The sequence below is a fragment of the Pezoporus occidentalis genome, unplaced genomic scaffold (genome assembly GCF_034315485.1).
Source record: "Pezoporus occidentalis ecotype Australia unplaced genomic scaffold, CSIRO_AGI_Poc_V1 ctg28, whole genome shotgun sequence".
Taxonomy (NCBI): Eukaryota; Metazoa; Chordata; class Aves; order Psittaciformes; family Psittacidae; genus Pezoporus; species Pezoporus occidentalis.
In genome coordinates this window covers 6,202,771-6,220,717 of record NW_026914718.1, presented here as the reverse complement: position 1 = coordinate 6,220,717, position 17,947 = coordinate 6,202,771, and the positions used below count along the sequence as shown (strand labels likewise).

The 17,947-nt window shown below is 39.1% G+C and overlaps 1 protein-coding gene and 1 long non-coding RNA gene across 6 annotated transcripts in view; one reads left to right on the top strand and one right to left on the bottom strand.

Annotated features, from left to right (window-relative positions):
* The first annotated feature begins 1,703 nt into the window (after positions 1–1,703).
* Positions 1,704–17,947, top strand: part of POU6F2 (POU class 6 homeobox 2) — a 304,700-nt gene continuing 288,456 nt past the window's right edge. For 2 of the 5 annotated variants that reach the window (XM_062625444.1, XM_062625443.1), the window contains exon 1: positions 1,705–2,200. In XM_062625444.1, coding sequence (XP_062481428.1) covers positions 2,096–2,200 — 105 coding nt within the window. In that variant the 5' untranslated portion in view covers positions 1,705–2,095. Of the gene's footprint in view, positions 2,961–17,537; positions 17,823–17,947 lie in introns of those variants that run through there. The other 3 variants (XM_062625447.1, XM_062625445.1, XM_062625446.1) reach the window with 3 other exon arrangements.
* Positions 8,114–16,498, bottom strand: LOC134167141 (uncharacterized). The gene is made up of 4 exons (XR_009966101.1): positions 16,323–16,498; positions 8,952–9,030; positions 8,679–8,857; positions 8,114–8,332 (listed from the first exon to the last, which is right to left on the bottom strand). It is a non-coding gene; the product is annotated as an uncharacterized LOC134167141 (long non-coding RNA).

Below are 17,947 nucleotides of genomic sequence, written 5' to 3'. Positions count from 1 at the left end.
TCCTCTACGACCCCCCCCCCATTTACCAGCTGTATTTTGGATTGCTTGTGATGATATGGATGTTGATTATGGCCTTCACAACATTGCCTGGTTTTTCCATAGAATAGTCCTGAGGGATGAGACCGCAGCAAATTCTCAGCTGACCAAAAGGCAGCTCAATGTATTAGTTCAGTGTATTTTCTTTCATGAGTAAGAAGCAGATAAGATTTCAGCACAAATGGTGCATTTCAATTACATTTATAAGTGAAATGCAGAGCAGATGTTAAAAGCCCCATTTTAAGCAGTCCTTCCTCATCCCAGAGGCAACGTTTCAGTGTTAATATTGTCTATCGCTCTGCAAGTCCTTGATTTGAAAAAACTTTTTAAGCAAAAATACCTCATTGGCCTAGGAGCACTTCTGGGTCCCTGTGCATGATTGTGAATTCTTTTCTTGTTTCTGATATTTGGAACACGTTCCGAAACTTCCTTAACCTTTTTCTTAGCAATTAAAAAAAAAAGAAACAGTACTATAAAACCTGGAAGAATGCAGAGTAAATTTGCTGTTCCCTGCCCATCTCACTCCCCTCAACATAAACTCTTTCCCTCCTATACATGCATGCATATACACATACACATGCACATATACTCCATCCTAATCCAAACACTGCTGGATGCTGGATCTTAAAATCATACTGTAGGAAATATTAGACTGGCAAGTGCTGTGCTTACAGTTGGAATATTGTTGATACTCTCACATTTCTTTGGCTATCACATGCTAAAATCAATATTGTCAATACCTTTAAAAAAGGGATAATAACTTCAAAGTATTGCCAGAAACTTACTGAGAATGGAAAGGGTGCATTATATTACGCTTAGAGACTAGGCTGCCTTTTTCCCCTGCATTTTTGCTTCTGACAGTCTTTGAAAAGCCAGTTATTTGCACTAGTAACAGAAATGCAATTTCAGGAGGGCAGAAAGATGCCCTAGTATTTATATGAAGCTGTAATACAGCCAAAATTATACGGGCTGTTATTCTACTATATTGCCAGCAGACTGTATTGATCTTCGAAGGGTTAAAGTGCTACCGGGTTACATTAATGTCACCCTTCAGCAATCACTGGCCAATAACGTATCAGCAATCAATGCTGCAGTGTGTTGTTCACGACACTCAGGTTTTGGAGACAAGTGGCTGATGTATTTTGACAAGAAGAAAAAATAGTCTTAGGAATTCTTGCAAATCTTAACTCAGAGGGGAAGATATATGAAACAAACTGCTTCCATTAGAAAAAATGGTAATGTTTGCCTTCATAAGTAACAACATTTTATGTCAGTTCAGTGGAGCAGTGAATGAACCAAAACTCTGCTAACCTTCAAAATGGAAAGGATTCCGTAAGTAGGATTTACATAGTCTGAATATTTTATATTTTGAGTGCTCATAACAGCTTGCATAAACTAATACTTACATATATATTTCCAATAAAGAAAACATTTGACTTGTGGTGGAGTAAAGCAGCGAGGCACATTTTGGCTCGTGAGTACAGACACAGGTTTCTCAGCCTCTGCTCCTTTTTTTCCCTGCTGGTAATTTTCTTCTCTCAAGTTCTCATAATTTGTGCACATCCAAAGAAGGCAACACGAGCGTCTTCATTTTGACACAAAAGAAACTTAAAGAGAAAAAAGAATCAGGCACTCGAATGGTTCTAAAGTAGAAGTACAAAGGGGGGTATAAAAGTCAGAGGCTGCAGGAGGACGCAAGGGGTTAAAGTTCTGACCACTGTCTGCATGTATAAAATTATATCACCTTATCTGAAAAGTTTAGGCTCAGAAGAAAAGCCTCAGTTTAAAACACCTTTTAGGTTTATTAAATCTTTAGGCTGAAGATTACAGCAAGTGTTTTGTCTTTGGTGAGTAGCTGTTTGTCTCACTTTATTTACTTGGTATTGGGTATTTGTCAATGTCATTTCATATCTGCAGAAAATTCATACATTCTATGGAAGTATGTATGTGTGTGAGTGTGCTGAAGGTCACATGACTGTTTCATCCTATTTGGTGGAGCAGCTTGACTTTTTTTCCCTTGCTTTTGGTGATGGTTGTGAGTGCAGAAGTTGATTGACAGATGCATGCCAGAAACCCCCATTCTCCTTTTCAAAGACTACATATGATGGATTGCGATCTTTCAGCTCAGCAGGACACAGGGACCATGCAAGCTGTAATTGGTCAGGTATGGAGTCAGCCATTTCTCAACTCCCCTTTTATTTTTTTTTTTTTTCCACAAGGGTCTAACCATATGATTCACATAATTCATATTTACAGTACCATCTTTCTATCTGTATCTTCAGCTACCAGCGAGTGTAGGACTGAAAGTGAGAAAGGCAAAAGAACCACAATAATCTGGCCAGGGAATCACTAGTTAAACCTAAAATACCGTGCTTTTCTCCTAATAAACCCGGGTTATAATTTAGTCTGAGCTTTGCCAAATCAAGCTATTTATTAATTTTCTGTTGTATTTTGTTTAAATGTGCTAAAGTAGAAGAAGCGAGGAGTGCAAGTGTTATGTTTGTTGGGGAGTTGCTTTCTATTTCTAATGCTGTTCATTATTTCTATATTGACTGTATTGCTGTACTACAGGCTGTGGATTTTATACATTTTTTTTCTCTTTTTCTTTTTTTCTTCTTTTACTCCTAACCCAGATAATGTGTGATTGAGCTTGGTAAATGTAGTAGTCTTTGCTGCTGCAGAGGGACAGCCTGCAAATTAAACACTGCCACAATCTGAAAGGTCCAGGTGGTCTGCTCGTGCTTCCTAATGCAATCCAGCACAACAGCTTTAATAAACAGCTCTATTTAGTTCTCCCTCCCTGTATCCAGGGAAGTGAACTGGTCTGGGGCTGCTGTGATGAAATGCCAGAAGAATATCTCTCAAAGGCCTCACAAGCTGATTTTTAGAGCTTTTCCGTTTTGTCGTCTTTGTCTTCCAAATGGGTCAGTGAGTCCTTCTCTTTCTGTTTTGTGATTTCTGATAAGTCTGTAGTTTTTATGTGTGTGTGTTAACCATGCTGTTTCCACCTTTAGCCAGAAGAGAGAAGAATCATTGCCTTTTCATTAGCTTTCAAATAATAACCTGAAGTGGGGAAAGAAATGAAATTATTTCTGTCCTGCTGTACAGGGAGGGCTGTTTTCCTGTGCATGCAGCCGGAGTGAGAGGAGGGTGCCTGCCTTTCTTTCTCTAACAAAATTTTAAGTGCTCAACACTTTCTCATTAACCACTGACTTGTAAATCAGTCTCTGGCAAAGGGTATTTTTTGAACTCTCAAAAGTTCGTGGGTTTGGTTTCTTTTTTTGCATGTTTCCAGTGTAGTGAACGCATGCTGCTGAGGTGATGACATAGTATTTGTGTTTCCTATATGTTGATACAATGGTGGAAAAATACATATCCTACGCACTGTTTTCAACTAAATTATGGCAAAGCACTGAAGTCCCTCAAAGCACATGGTTTATTAATACCATCGTACACAGTAATGCATTTCTGGGCGGAAAATGTCAAATATGTAATACCATGTTTACCACAGACTTTTATTGCTTTAAATATTTTAAAAATAGAAGATACATTTTTTATTAAAAATTCCCCAAAACATTAACAGCTTCCTATTAGGCTGCTTCTACCGAAAAAGTGGGGCATGTTTGCCAGTTTCACCCTCTGTGAAAATATGTATTTTAGAGCGGGTTAATTACCTTTTGTCTAAACTTGTGCAGTCTTAGGGAAATCTATTTAATGCTTCTAAGGCAGATACAATGGCAAGATTTTCAGCAAGTACACTTGACAGAAAACATACCCTGAAACCTTGATAAATCTCAAAGCTTGTAATATCTCTTTTTTGTAACTTTTGCTTTGGCATATAAAAAAGTGTGAGTTAGCTATTTTATGTTTAAAGCTTGCTGGCTCTCGGAAAGTGCTTTTGAGGCTGGAAAGGGTAGGAGCTTGTTTTTTTTTCTGCGTGCAACATTCCATATTTCATCAATAAAAAAAAAAGTTCAGTGCATGTCTGGAAAAATGTTTATATCACGTGCTAGTTTATTTCATTTCCTAAAATCAGTAAAAGGGCATGGACTTCAAAGAAAAATGCATATAGCTATTTTAGGTGACTCACTTCTTTGGGTTTTTAATGGCAGTATGTATGGATATTATTATCGTGGAAGTTACTGTGTCAGGTGTTGCAAACATTTCTGCTTAGATCTGTGTGTGTGCTCATTTGTATATCATACATGTAAGTGTGCGCATCCAAATGTGCTCATAAATCCATAGCATTTTCAAGTATGTTTTTGTTGTGATTCATTGTCCAGTGGTTGGTTGTTATTAGCTACATGTGAAGCTAGAACAGAAAGTTTAAAAATATTTCTTTTGGATAAAAATGATGTGATTTCTAGTTGTAGAATAAAAGAGTTTAGTTAAAACTTGGGAAGCACGGAGCAATCAATGTAATTACCATACTGCTGAAAATAGAAATAGACTTCTCTATGGACTCTAATACTCAGCTGACAAGAGAAAATAACTATCAAAAGGCAAACCCTATGCCGTAAAATCTTTCCACAGTGTCAGACTATATTTAGGATTGATAAATAATGAAGATTTGCATATTTGGCATTTGTAGTTTTTTAGAAGAAACATTCATTTCCTGACACTTTTGTTTTCGAAAAAGTTCTGGAGAGTCTTTGTTAACTTTCAACCTTCCAAAAGCAGAAACTGAAATAAATGTTTAGCATTTGTTTTTTTTTTATTTCAGAATTGCCTTTTTTTTCAGCTGTGAGAATTAAATTTTGTTTTGACTAATTCTGCAGATGTAGCTTTAAATTCAGGCTTGTTTGCTACTAATAGAGTGTGAACTTGCCTAATTAAAACCCCGAAGTATACATGTATGTCTCTGCTCCAATGGAGATCAGAAACACTAGCAGTTATTTGTAGTTCAAACACTAGTCTGTGTATGACACGAAAGTAATAGCAGGAGCATGCTGATTTAAAGGCATTTTCAACAGCAAGCACTTGTACATCATTAAATGCATTTTCCACTTTCTTTTTTATATATTTCATCTGTCTCCAAGCACCACTGTCCACAGTGGCTCCCACTGGTGATAGCAATGGTAGGCAGAGCGCTACAATCCTGACCACTACCTAGCACCTGGGTGTACTGGCTCCAAGGTGCAGAATTGCTTGTATACCTTCCCTCTGGATTTTTCCTCCCCCAAGCAAGCAATAAAACAGCCAAGTACTCTGAAGAACAACCTCCTTGCCTAGCATGTCAAGATCTAGAAGCTCATTGCTCATTGTGATTTTGATTCATAACTGGAGTGTTTGGAATGAAACCCCGATCCCTGTCAGCAATAGCCTGTAACATCCTTCTTGCACGCTGAACCATAATACCCATTATTTCTTTACATGTGTTTTGCTCTTAGAGAAACTATTAGCTGGATTTTTATGCCCTGTTCCTTATACATCCTGAGCCCATCTAAATGCATAGGTAATTAAATGCATCATGTAATTATTCCAGTTGTGCTATATTTTCTCTCCCTTGTGTGCTTTCTAAAGCTGTACTGTACCTTTCTCTTCTTTCTTTCTGTTCATTTTTACCACCACCACCCCCCCTTTTTTTTTTCCCTTTTTTTATTTTTTTCCAGACCTGAGCTTGTGAGTGACAGGTTAGTTCATCAGCATTACAGCCCTCCTGTTTTTGTCTCATCTCATGCAGACAGGTCACTGTGTCCAATCACCCTTCTGGCTCTGCTATCCCCGGGGGAGCCCAGGCCAGCCTGCCATCTTGATCCACCGGCCTGAGGGCCCAGGCTGGCTGCACATTTCTGTGTTCACTGGTTCTTGCAAATACAGGAAAACGGGAAGGGGAGGGGGGGCAGCTTAAATTAGAGCTGTGTAAACTGAGAGGAAGTAAATTAGGTAACATTCTTCTTCAAATAAGCAGGCATTTGCAGTCATTATTGCTATGTTTGAGTTCTCCTTCCACATGTTAACCATGTTTATTTTCCATATTTCAATGGTATCCTCCATGTGATCTCATCATCTAGTAAAAGCTATTTATGCAAGGGTAAACATGCGCTCCTTTCCCATAGAGAGTTCTGCCCTGCAGCCCCATTTAGGAAACTCATACATTGCTGCAGCCAAGGTGGGTCTTCCTGTTCTGCTGTTTAGGTTGTGGCTTTCTTAGATTTTGGTTTGTGTTCTTCCCCATGATTAACAGCAATAGGGGATAAACAGGAGAAGCCATTCATTTCTGTAACTCACGGGCCACTTTTCTGAAGTTTGATCTGTGGTGAGCTGTTTTGTAATGCAGATCAATACATATCCATGAGTTTATTTTTTACCAAAGGAAGATCAGATCTATTATGTTCATTTGTCTTGAGCAATCTTTAAGGGATTCTTCTTGTAGTAGTAGGGCATGTCTCTTTCTCTTGGCATACTTTTTGCCATCTCTAATCTAATATACAGAAGTGCCTATATCATATGCAAACAGAAATGAACCATCTTACCCATACATTTAAGACTTACTTTTACAATACATCAGGGAATTGTGCCCATCTGTGCACAGTTTGGGACAAATCCTGCTCTCTCTAGCAAGAATTAGACCCTTAACTGTAAGCATGACTACTTGCATAGGTAAGGTCAGACTGCTTGTTCCCTTCTCTGCTTAGTGTATGTCCAGCACAGGCATTGTTATCCTTTACAGTCATCAGCAGTTGTTTTCAGCAGTTCAAGACTGTGAGAGAGACTTATGGACAGGTACACACCGACTGTTGTTTTCAGTAGTAGAGAGACAATGTAAACAGTAAGAATCATGTTTGAAAAACTTCAAACCCATACTTTTTAATATTTATGAACAAGCTGCTACTCTGATAATGAAGCATTCCATCTCTGCAGAAACCCACTGTTTTATATGCTCCTAGTATACTGTGTCCTTAAAAATCATTATTGTAAGGAGATGCAGGAATGTGGCTGTAATATTTCACAGTATAAATATTTGTCGTAGAGGAGTTTGGATCTCGATAATTTAATATATGTAAATTCTTTGGTCCTAGGCCTGGATTCCAGCAAAAGAATGCACTTCTCTGTTGACTTTTGCTTTTACAGCAGAAAAAAAATGGATTTTTATCATTTTCATTCGTGCTTAAAAAGATCACCAAAATCAGGTTCTCCTTGAAATCAGCCCTCCAAAAACATCTTTAGTAATTTTTTTCTGATTGAATTTCTTTATAATTTTTCGTTCTGTGCTGTTCTGCTGTCTCATGCGTTAGTTTGTGGGCCAGGCCAGTTAGGAGGTCAAATCTTTAAAAAGCTGTGATTTATACTCTGTATATTCACTATTATTCTAATTGTAAGAGAAAAACGATGTAAGTCAGATGACCTTTAAATTGCTGGGCAAGTGACACTCATCCTGTGATGTAGATTTTTATCTTTTGGCAATGCATTTACATTCAAGTACCTCTCCTGTGTTTCCTAGATTCTAGACTGATAAACTAAATACCAATCTGGGCCACTTTTGTATGTACAGTACATAGAAGTGACTGTGCCGAGCTTCTTATCTTACACTGACCTGTAGCTCTAACAAGACTTTTATTTTTCTTCTCTGATCTGAACTGCAACTCAAATGGAAGAAAATAAAATGACAATTGAAGACAAATTGTATATAGCGTTTTCAGCATTAGATGAGGATATGGCAAGGTATTATTTTTGTCCTGTGATTTACATCTCTTCAGTGGCATTTGCTCGTAATGCTGCTTCTTACTCTGACATTATAAAAATGGCAGGAAGAACCTCAGATCAGTCAGTTCTGAATATATAATGAGAGATACGTTTATCTCTCATTAAAGTTAACAGGACCTAAAGGTGTGCTTAAAAGTTGGTCAGCAAATCACTTAATCCTGTGGAAGAAGTCTGCAACTGCTGAATCTTTAGGTGCATAGTACAATACTCAACTCAATGGGATTCTTCACATAAATAACACTTCGCAGAATCTGGTCCTATTTGCCTATTGAGTAACTGTCGTTGCTAATAATCACAACAAAGTCTGCTTTAAATGCTAGTTAAAGAATTGCTATGCAAACTTTTTTGTAATTAGAACTGACTATTAGGATTAAAGATAGTAACTCAAGGCTCTTGAGCATTTTTATTCTTCGAGGATATCACGCTACAGGTAAATGGACTATAGCTTCGGGGTTTTTGTTTCATCATTGGCTTTGAAACCTCTGTGATATGTAGGACTGTTTCTTCAAAAGAGAAAGATTAGTTGTTGATATTTGCTGCTGATACTCTGTTGACTGCTAGTGCTGCTCCATAGGAGAGCATCATCTAACTGTTAGATCAAAAGAAAATGTTGAAGATCAAGAGGCTGTTCTAAATTTCGAGCCATTTTCAAAAGTGGGAGTGGGAGCAAGTTTACAAAAAAACAAAGAAGAGGAGGAATGGGGGACCCAAAAATCTTTATCCCAAGCCACTCTTCTATGGGGAATGATATAAATTTTCTTAAACTATTTAGGTTAAATCTTGCAGTTACTAATAGGCCTGTTTTTTCTAAGAGTGGTGCAATTTGTACATGCCTTATAGTAATACAGCAAAACTATGTCCAGTACGCTATTACGTATAGTCTTCCATCTGCTCACATGGTAATTGATGTCATTAGCATTGGTTCACATACTTACAGTTGAAGAATGTGTTTCAGAGATGAGAGCTTCACAAACGGATCTTGCTCTCTGGTGTCCCGCACAGCTGTCCAATGCCCTTTGCTCATGGGAATGGGGATTTGGAGGGTAGGAAACTGAGAGCTGTTCTTGTCAAAACAGATAGGCCTTGTCTTGATGGGCTCTCTTGTACCACCTTGCTGCAAAAGAAATCCAATAATTTGATAAGCACTGCTGCAAAATCTTACTTGCAAGAGTAACTTTTGATCCTGTGATATTTCCAGTGAGTGTTACCTCAGTTACTTGCTAAATGTGATCTGTTCCTATAGGTAACTCTAGGATAGGGCTCTGAATCCACAGATGGGGAAGGACACTGTAAAGAGAAACAGGACTGTAAGCAAAAGCAAAAACCCCAAAGTCAGAAAGGAACTTTATGCTACTTCAGTCACTGATTCCATGAAGCAATTTTTATTTTACAAGTTTCTATCATTTTCAAGGATCTCAGACTTGCGTGTGTTTAGAAGACACGATCCAGCTGTGTAATGGCACTTCCAAAAAGGAAATAATGTAAGGGCAACAGTAAAAGACAAAAGTGTTTTTTTAGTCACCCCCTGCTATGGAAACAAGAGCTTCAAGCAATAGAAAATAACAGAGCACAGGATTTTTACGAGCAGATTAGTGAAATCCATGTTAATAGTATGACACAACAGCTGCTGTTAGACATATTGTGAGAAATAATTCTGTATCAGCACCTTGTCCTTTTCACTAAACTGTTTACATCTCTGACTGCTTTTCCACTTAGTGAGCCAAGTTGGGAAGCTATAACCAGGCTTTTACTCGAGCTTTGCTCATGTTTCTTGTGCAGTGAAGTATGGAGTTGTACCAGAATAAAAAGTCTGTGGGGTTGTTTTGTTGTTGCTTGGGTTTTGTTTGTTTTTTTTTTGTGGTTTGGTTTTTTTAAATTCTATTTTTATTTTTCAAAAGCTGGAGGCTTTAGCCCATCTCTAGAAGTCATCTTTTGGAAGGGAGGTGGGAAATAAATAATAATGATAAAAACTGCAGCATAGACTAAGACTAAAACAACAATATTAATTACTAAATTGTTGTACTCATTGATTTTTTTTAATTTATTACAATAGAAAACTGTGCCTGATCATTACTGAATCCACCTTTGAAACTAAAAAAGGGCTAAAGATGCAAATAACCGTGGTAATATTTAAGTCTGACGGTTGGGAAGTACTATCATGGTGGCTGTAGCTGTTGGTACTGGAACCAGATGCTGCCAAATGCTCAGTGCTTCCAGAGTCCTGGACTTCCCTCTGGCTTTGTTAGGCAGGACTCTGTTCCAGCAAGACCTGAATGTTTTCAGGTTTTTTTGAAGGCAGGATTAGGCTCTGAAGCACATGAGGGGAAATCTTTCAGTTTTTCTTTTTTTTTTTCCTACTCAGACATTGTTAATGAAGGAAAAATGGAAAGGTTCTGTTTAAAGTGAAATAAAATAGTCTGGAATAAAGCAGGATAAAGCGGCTCTAGGAAACAAACAGCTATTGCAGGATTCCTGGCCGTAGGTCTTACCTTGCCTCCACTGTGCCCATCCCTTTCTGTGTACAAAATGTGCTTCACATTCTTCAAATGTCTTATACAAAGCAGAAATAATGTCTGCAAACAAGAAGCTCCCCCTCTTTTGAAGGAAAGGTTAAGAGTTGTGGCAATGTAAAAGTGGCTTCTAATGTGGAAGAATAAAGCAGAGAACATCAAACTCATTTCACTTAGTGTCAGTCATGATGATTTATCATTATAGTCAGGGTAAACTGTGATCTCGGAGCTGAAACAATTTTGGCCATTAAGAGGGAAAAAAACAACCCCCAAAAAACAGAATGTTCCAGCTTGGTTCTTATATCCTTAGGGTTGCAATATTGAATTCGGAATTGGGGAAGCTTAATCTTGCAGCCAGATTTGACAAGATGCTGGTTGAACAGTAGGCAGAAGTGATGGTTTGTGTGTTGTAATGCCTGTGGTGGGAAATAAAGAAAGATAAGAAGATTTTTCCAGAAGCCTGGATGCAGTATTCACCACCTGCTCCAGCTCCCCACCAAAGTAGGCAAGAAAACCTGTGTGTGCGAGTTGGTGAGCAAAGCTCACAACTTCAAAGCCTGACAGAGGACAAACTGGAGTGCTGTAAAACAGCAATGTGAGGGTTGGCAGTGGCTCTGAACGCAGTTATCCTTTTGTTTGTTTCAGGGCTGTTGCTTGTTTGAAGGATGATCATGAAACCATTTAAGCACATCCACAGGTAACCCCACAGACTCATCAGGGAAGCTCACATGAGCACTGTGTTGTGAATTAGACTATGCAGTACAAAAGGCTTGGATCTCAGTTGGCCTTAATGGGATACAGACATGTACAGCTATAAGAAATAAGCCAGTTCCTCAACTCCCTTCAGTTAATCCTGGAGAGTAGGATTCGGGGTGGGGTGGGGTGTGTGTCTGTAGGCAAAAACCTGGAGGCTACATCTGAAGTCTTGGAGAGGTGAGCAATGGACTCATTAATAGGTGTTTGGAAAATAAGGCCTGGATTTTGAATAGTCAAACAAGAACAAGAAAATGCTGAAGGCTGGACTTTATTCCCCTGAATCATAGAATCATGGAATAATTAGGGTTGGAAAGGACCTGAAGATCATCTAGTTCCAACCCCCCTGCCGTGGGCAGGGACACCTTACGCTAAATCATATCACCCAATATACTGGTTTCTGTTTGTTTTTTTTTGAAGTTCATGCTGGATTCTTAGCAAGAGGAGAAATGAGCGTGGCCCCCTAACTGGGGACTTAGAGTGACCCTGTAAAGAATTTTAACCCAAGAGGCACTGTGGGTACACAGCAAACCTTTGTGCTATTCTGCTCATGTCCTTATGCTAGACCCATCACTGTAGTTATTAGATCTCAAAGATTACATTCTTTGATCTAGTGCTTTCTAAATCCTTAAACCACAGTTTATTTATTTAAAAGGTTATATCCAGCATTGGATTGGATTGTAAAGTACCCTTTGACTCTTTTGTGAAGGACACAGTAGAAACACATGCTGCCGAAAGAGTCTTTCCTTCTGACCATGAAGTACCACAGTGTTTTATTGAATTAAGAACTGCACAAGGACCTGTGCTTTTCATCTGGCCAGTGTGTTGAGAATTTTTTTTACCTCATCAGTATCATGCTGTCATTCATTTCTGATACAAGAGACATTTATCAAGGTACAGAGGTGAATTTCAGTTACTCTCTAAATTAAAAAAAAAAAAGCCAGAGTAGCCCCATGTTTCCTTAAGAAAATAAAAACACGCTAAACCTCAGACAGATGTTAAACATGAGTTTGTTCAGGAGGTGTTCTTGGTGTCTCTTTTTGATCTGATATTTACCAGGAGTTATCACAGTTAACTGTTACATTTGAGTAAACATGGTCAACAGAAGCTTCTAAGCTTGTTCCATCAGATTCAGAAGCCCTTACATGAGCAAATTTACCAGTGTAGTCTACAACTCTTGATTAATTATGAAGAGTGTGGTGTGACTCCCAAGCTAATCAGCAAGGAGGCACAGAAAGCAAAAGAGGACACTAAAATTGAGCCCAGTGTGCTCCATCCTGACTGATATTAATTATACCCTATGCAAACCGGAGTCTTTTTTTTCCCCCAATCACTTTTGCAAAGCAAACTGTAAAAATTCTCATGTAATTTCCCTCAGTTCTGGAGAAACCAAGACTGAAATTGGCACCTGAAAAGAGAAAACTTATTAAAAATAGCTATTATTGTTTCATTTTTAAATGCTTGTGTTTGGTCATTGTTCTTTTCCAAGAAGCTCAGCCCCTGGAGATAGTAGCCTCATTCTGCTTTATACTGAGACCCCTTTATACCATCTGGTAGCACAAACCAGCTGTAAAGTGAGTGTAAGAGTAATTTATTTGTGTCTACTTCAAAGCTCTTTTATTTTTCCAGAACGGTGGAAAAACACCACAGTGTAAATGGGAATCAGGCCCAAATAGATGGACTATGGACTGGAATTTCCATTTTTTTAGATGGAAATGAAAAAGACAGAGGCAGAAATCAGACTAGGGGAAGAGAAGGACTAAGCCTTATTTAGCTATAAACAGGCATTCGTTAACATCCATTCTGAACTGAAAAACAGACATGATAAAAGGGCTAAATCCTGTTTTAGGGGCCACCATCCATACCTTTGCTAGCAGTAATGAAAACCTGAAAGGGAGAGAAGTGAGCACGAGTCAGGCCACAGTAGTCAGTACCTGACAACACAACCAAAACAAAGTAGAGGAATTAATGTCAGTTAAATTCCTTCTTTCTATACTTTATAATTTCAGATGAATTCTTCAACTCCAAGCCAAAGGGTGAATAAAAAGAGCGAAGAGAGAAGAAACAAAGCAAAGAATGACAGTTAGGCCTCATGGGAAACATCTTAAAATTTAGTCAGACATGGGAAAAAAATATTTAAATAGCATTTTGGGGGTTGACCCAAGAGTTTTCATTGATATTTTGAGAAGCTTCTTACTCTATTTTATTTCATAATACCTTTTAAACAGGTACATAGGAGGTTTAGGGCATTCTGTGAAGGTTGTGAGATATTTCTCACTCTGCTTCCCCATTTTGTTAGAGCCCAAGAGAAAAACAGTGGTGGGGTTTGTGGAACTTTCTCTAATTGAAGTAGCCCAGTATTTCCTACCTTAAGACCTTTGCTGCTGCTGCTGCTGTTAGCATTTCCACCTGGTGGCTATCTCTTCCTGAGTATTTTGTAAGACAATTTCAGCTAAAATACTTCAGTGGTTCCCAAGGAGGATAGGGAAATAAGGGAAAGTGTTGCCCATTTTAAAGACACCCCGTATTTAAGAGGAAAACTCTGAATTTGGTGAGGAGTAGGAGGGTTGTGTCTGAGATGTCTCTTCTGGTATCCTGTGACAACCCACCCATGTTTGATGATGTTCTAAGCCTTTGAGAAATGTAGTTGTCACACGTTTACTTGGTAGCTCTAAACAGCTACATCCCCTAAAGCTTTGCAGAAAAGGAAGGTGTGAAAGGAGCCTCAGAAAGTCATCTGCACAGAGACAGAAGCAGCTTATCTGAGTTACATCTGACAGGCATTTGTTTAAATTCTTCCTGAAAAAAATCCAGCAGCACCACTTCCACAGTATCCATGTGCTGTTTATTGGATTTAATTATCCCTGATTTAGCATCCACTGTTGGAAAGTTTCCTCATGGCAAAAAGAATCTTTCTTGCTCCAAGTTAGACCTGTATTTTCTTCCCTCTTTTAGGGCTATCAGATTATTTCTGTCCCCTCCCTTGAAAGGCCTACCTTCTAACTTGGCTTGCCTTGGGGGATGGCAGAGATGGCACCAGAGACCCTTACTCTTCTAGGTACTCAGTGACTACACTCTGGGGGAGATGGAGGAGGAAGAGGTTTGAATCAGATGAAGACAGGAGAAGAGCCAGTGAAGATACAGGTGTAGATTGAACCAGTGAGTGCACAAGGAGTCAACCAGGAATAGAGATTTGTGAGGGCTGAAGAGGAAATCCAGGAGCTTGAGGGAACAGTAAGTCTGAGAGAGGTTAGGAGCTGTGAGGGGAAGTGGAGAAGGGGACTTGCCTCATCTGTGGGCAAACTGAGATGAGAGAAGTAATGGAGAAGGGACTGGACCTGACTAGGGATAAAGGCAGAAACAGAAAACATATGGGGCAGGTTCACTCGCTGTTCAGGAATTTCTGCTGGCAAATCCCACTGGCAAAGCATCTCAGTTTTCCTTTAAAAAACCAGAAGCTACACAGGCAAAATGTGAAAAACACTGTTTGTATTGCTAAGCCACATAATTCAAATGAAGTATTTGTACAGTCATAATTTGTTTTCCTTGTAAATATGTATAATAATAGACCTCGTAATTATGTAAACAACTACATATGCTGCAGAGATTAGATTCCTTTACTCTTAGAGACCTCTGTACTTCCATACCTCCGCTTCTGTTCCCATAATAGTATTTGACAATATAGATAATATTTTATTATACTTCCTTCTTAATATTATCTTTTATATATAATGGTTTTTGGCTTCCTAGAAATGGCAGAAAGTTTATGTATATATACTTATACACAAATATATACATATGTGTGTGTATGTATGTTCTGAGCCAAATTCCAGAAAAGTCAAATTTGATTTTAAATACTAGGGGGTTGGTAAATCTGGATTTAATCTTTAAAAATTTGAAGTTCTAAAAATTAAAAAAGGGGATTTTTTTAAAGAAAGAGTAACTTTGAATTAAGGATTCAAACTGTGCTGCTTATGAAACATCAGACTGAAACATATGACCATTTTTCTCTCTTTTTCATATGAATGGTAGGATTAAAGGTTCTAACACACCTAAAGTTTCATTTTGAGTGAAACATTCCACAGGGATCTTGCCATTACTGTTTTCAACAGACAAAACCTATCAACTTATCCAATAGTTTTGCTAGAACAGTGACTGACATCTAGATTTCTGGATATATATAGACTTTGGTCTTTGTACAAAGTAGGCACATGAAACCCTTGTAACAGGTGATACTTGGCTGTTAATTTTCCACAGCCTTAATTAGTTATTTACAGTGTTCAGAATGTAAGCATTGCAAAGCCAAGTGCTTTTTCGTTTCAAGCATCTAATACAGTTCCTTTATTGCAAAGTAAAAGCTTCAGGTAAGTACAAAGAAACAATGCTGGATTATCATTTGAACAGATATAATTGCTGCTTTCAGCAGCTTGAAGTCACTTTAATTCCTGTACTCCTCCAATTTTATCTCTGACAGGACGGGATGACTTTCTGAAACTTATTTAGCTTTTCTTCAGCATTATTTACAATTGCAACTATAATCTAATGTATGATTTAGTAAGAACATACCATCATACTGAAGGAGAACTGAGAATAAGTAGCTAATACAATCCACTTACGTGGGACAGACTGATGTGCAAAGGGAAAGGAATAATTGCCAATATGAGGGTTTGGAAAAGGCAGGATGAGAAGAATGGTGGAGATGCAGTGTAGGAGGGCATGGCAGCAGCAAGCAAAAAGGTGTTTTGATAAGGCTGAAAAATTTAGCTTGTTTTGGGGTTTTTTGTGTTTTGTGTTTTTTTTTGTGTTTTTGTTTGTTTGTTTTATACGTTTGTTACAGTTTTATGTATTGAACTAGTGGTAATAAGGACTTAAAAAAGCTTGAAAGATTAGGACTAGTATCCAGGATTAGGCTGTGGCAGAGACCTGTGGGAAACAGCAGTGTCTAGGAAGGCTGACGATAATAAAACTACTTCATTGTTACATCCTTTCTCTTCACCTTTACCCACACAGCATCTGCTCAGATGCAAGTTCAGGGATGTGTCTTACCAAGCATCAGGAAAGCATGCTTGCAGTAGTGGTGCAGTAACAGCTGAGAGAAGTGTAAAACCAGGGATTGATCCTGTCACCCTCCTTCTCTTCATTGAGACTTTGCAAAACCGTAGCTGTTACCTCCATTAATGTTAATCTCTTAAATTCCACTTTTATGCCTTAACTGAAGGTGGATTGGCATAGGAATTGTCTGGTCGCAAACTGGGGCCTACGATGTTTCAGATAAAGGTTACAAAACCAAGAACAAGTCTATGAAGCTGTCCTTACAAGTGACTTATATCCAGAGCTGTTCTGTTAGCAGAGGCATTGCTGGCTGTGGTACCGATCCCCTCCCTCAATGTGATTTAATGATTCTTTTGAAATTGCTTTTCTAAAAGACACATTATTTTTTTGGTCAGTATCCGCCTGCTTTGAATCAGCCTGTGCTTGGTAAATGCCACCTTGGACACACTGCATCTGCAGTTGTCTCAAGCACAAGGCTAGGGGTATAAAGTATATATTTTAGCCCCCCTTTCATCCTTTCATCTGGTAAATGTTTCCCCTTCAGGCTAGAGAAAGAGAAGAACTACTATTATTTGATTAAGTTTTACTAAAATAATACATTATTATGTGTTTTTCTTCACAAACGATCTGATAAGAATGGGTTTCATATGTAAGCTCATGTTGGTATCTAGGGCGTGAATTTATATCACTAAATCACTATCACTTTATGCTGTAGTCCCGTATCAGTGCCACTGTGCTCAGGGATAGCTGCTGCTGCTATCACACAGAGCAAATGCCAGCTAGGGACAGCCAAAATTTGGGTCTTTAGCTCAAGGGTGGCATATACAAGATGTGCAATCGCAATCATATCATGCAATACAGTGGGGAATGAGCCATGAAATACACAGCAAATTTTCTAGTGAAGGTTATTTTTTTACCACTGGTAACCTCAAGTTTTCCCATTCTGTCCAGTGACGTCAGGTTCCTTCATTCTAACACTGTAAAATTTGGGTCCCAGAGTTGTAACTGGAACACTTCCCCTACAACTTCTCAGTCATGAGCAAGCTTAGCCACATGTATAATCCTTTCAAAGATGGAAAAGTTGCAGAGGACACCAGCTGCCCCTTAGTTACAGAAGGGCATTCATTTACGGTGCCTGTGGTGGAAATCAAGCAGCACCTTCACACAGGGAAGTGCAAGGCAGCCACTGCCCTTGAAGTTTGGGAAGCAGGGCCTGTCCCCACATCCCCTACATAGGGGAGGCTGGCATGGCAGCTGGGGACGGCTGGGTCTAGGCCAACAGGACAGGACAGGGGCTATGCAGGACCAGGGCTGTGGGGAGCTGGAGGTCTCAGCACAGCTGAGGCTTCGCTGGGCTCAATGGCACTGTGGGCAGGGTGTGAAGGCCACAGGTGCGGCTGTTCATGGCAGTCAAGGCTGAGCATTTCCCTGAGGAGAACCCATCATCCTGTTCTATGAAGAAAGAGTTGTGTGAGGCAGCACCTCTGTTTTTAGGCTCTTTTAAACTTAAAATCTGGATTCATAGCGAGCCTGGATTTAAGATCAGTTTGGTGGGGTTGGGGGGGAGTCTACATAGGATGAGGGAAGGAGAGCTGAGGGAACAGATGAGGTGCATAAATGTCCTCTGCATGTGAATGCTTTCAGGAGGGGTGGAGCATTGTCTCCAGTCGTGGGACTTACAAGTACACAGACAGAGGCTTGATTTCAGTGCCATGTCTTGAAGGTGCTCCAGGCTCCTGCTGATCGTGGTGCTCTCCAGTTCATGTAAGTATAACTGTAGCTGTGGTGGTGGGTGCTGCTTATGTACCTCTGGGTTAATGCCAATATTGTTGGACTGTGGGCTGTCTCTTACGATACCTAGCAAAGATCCTGTTGATTGCAATAGGGTC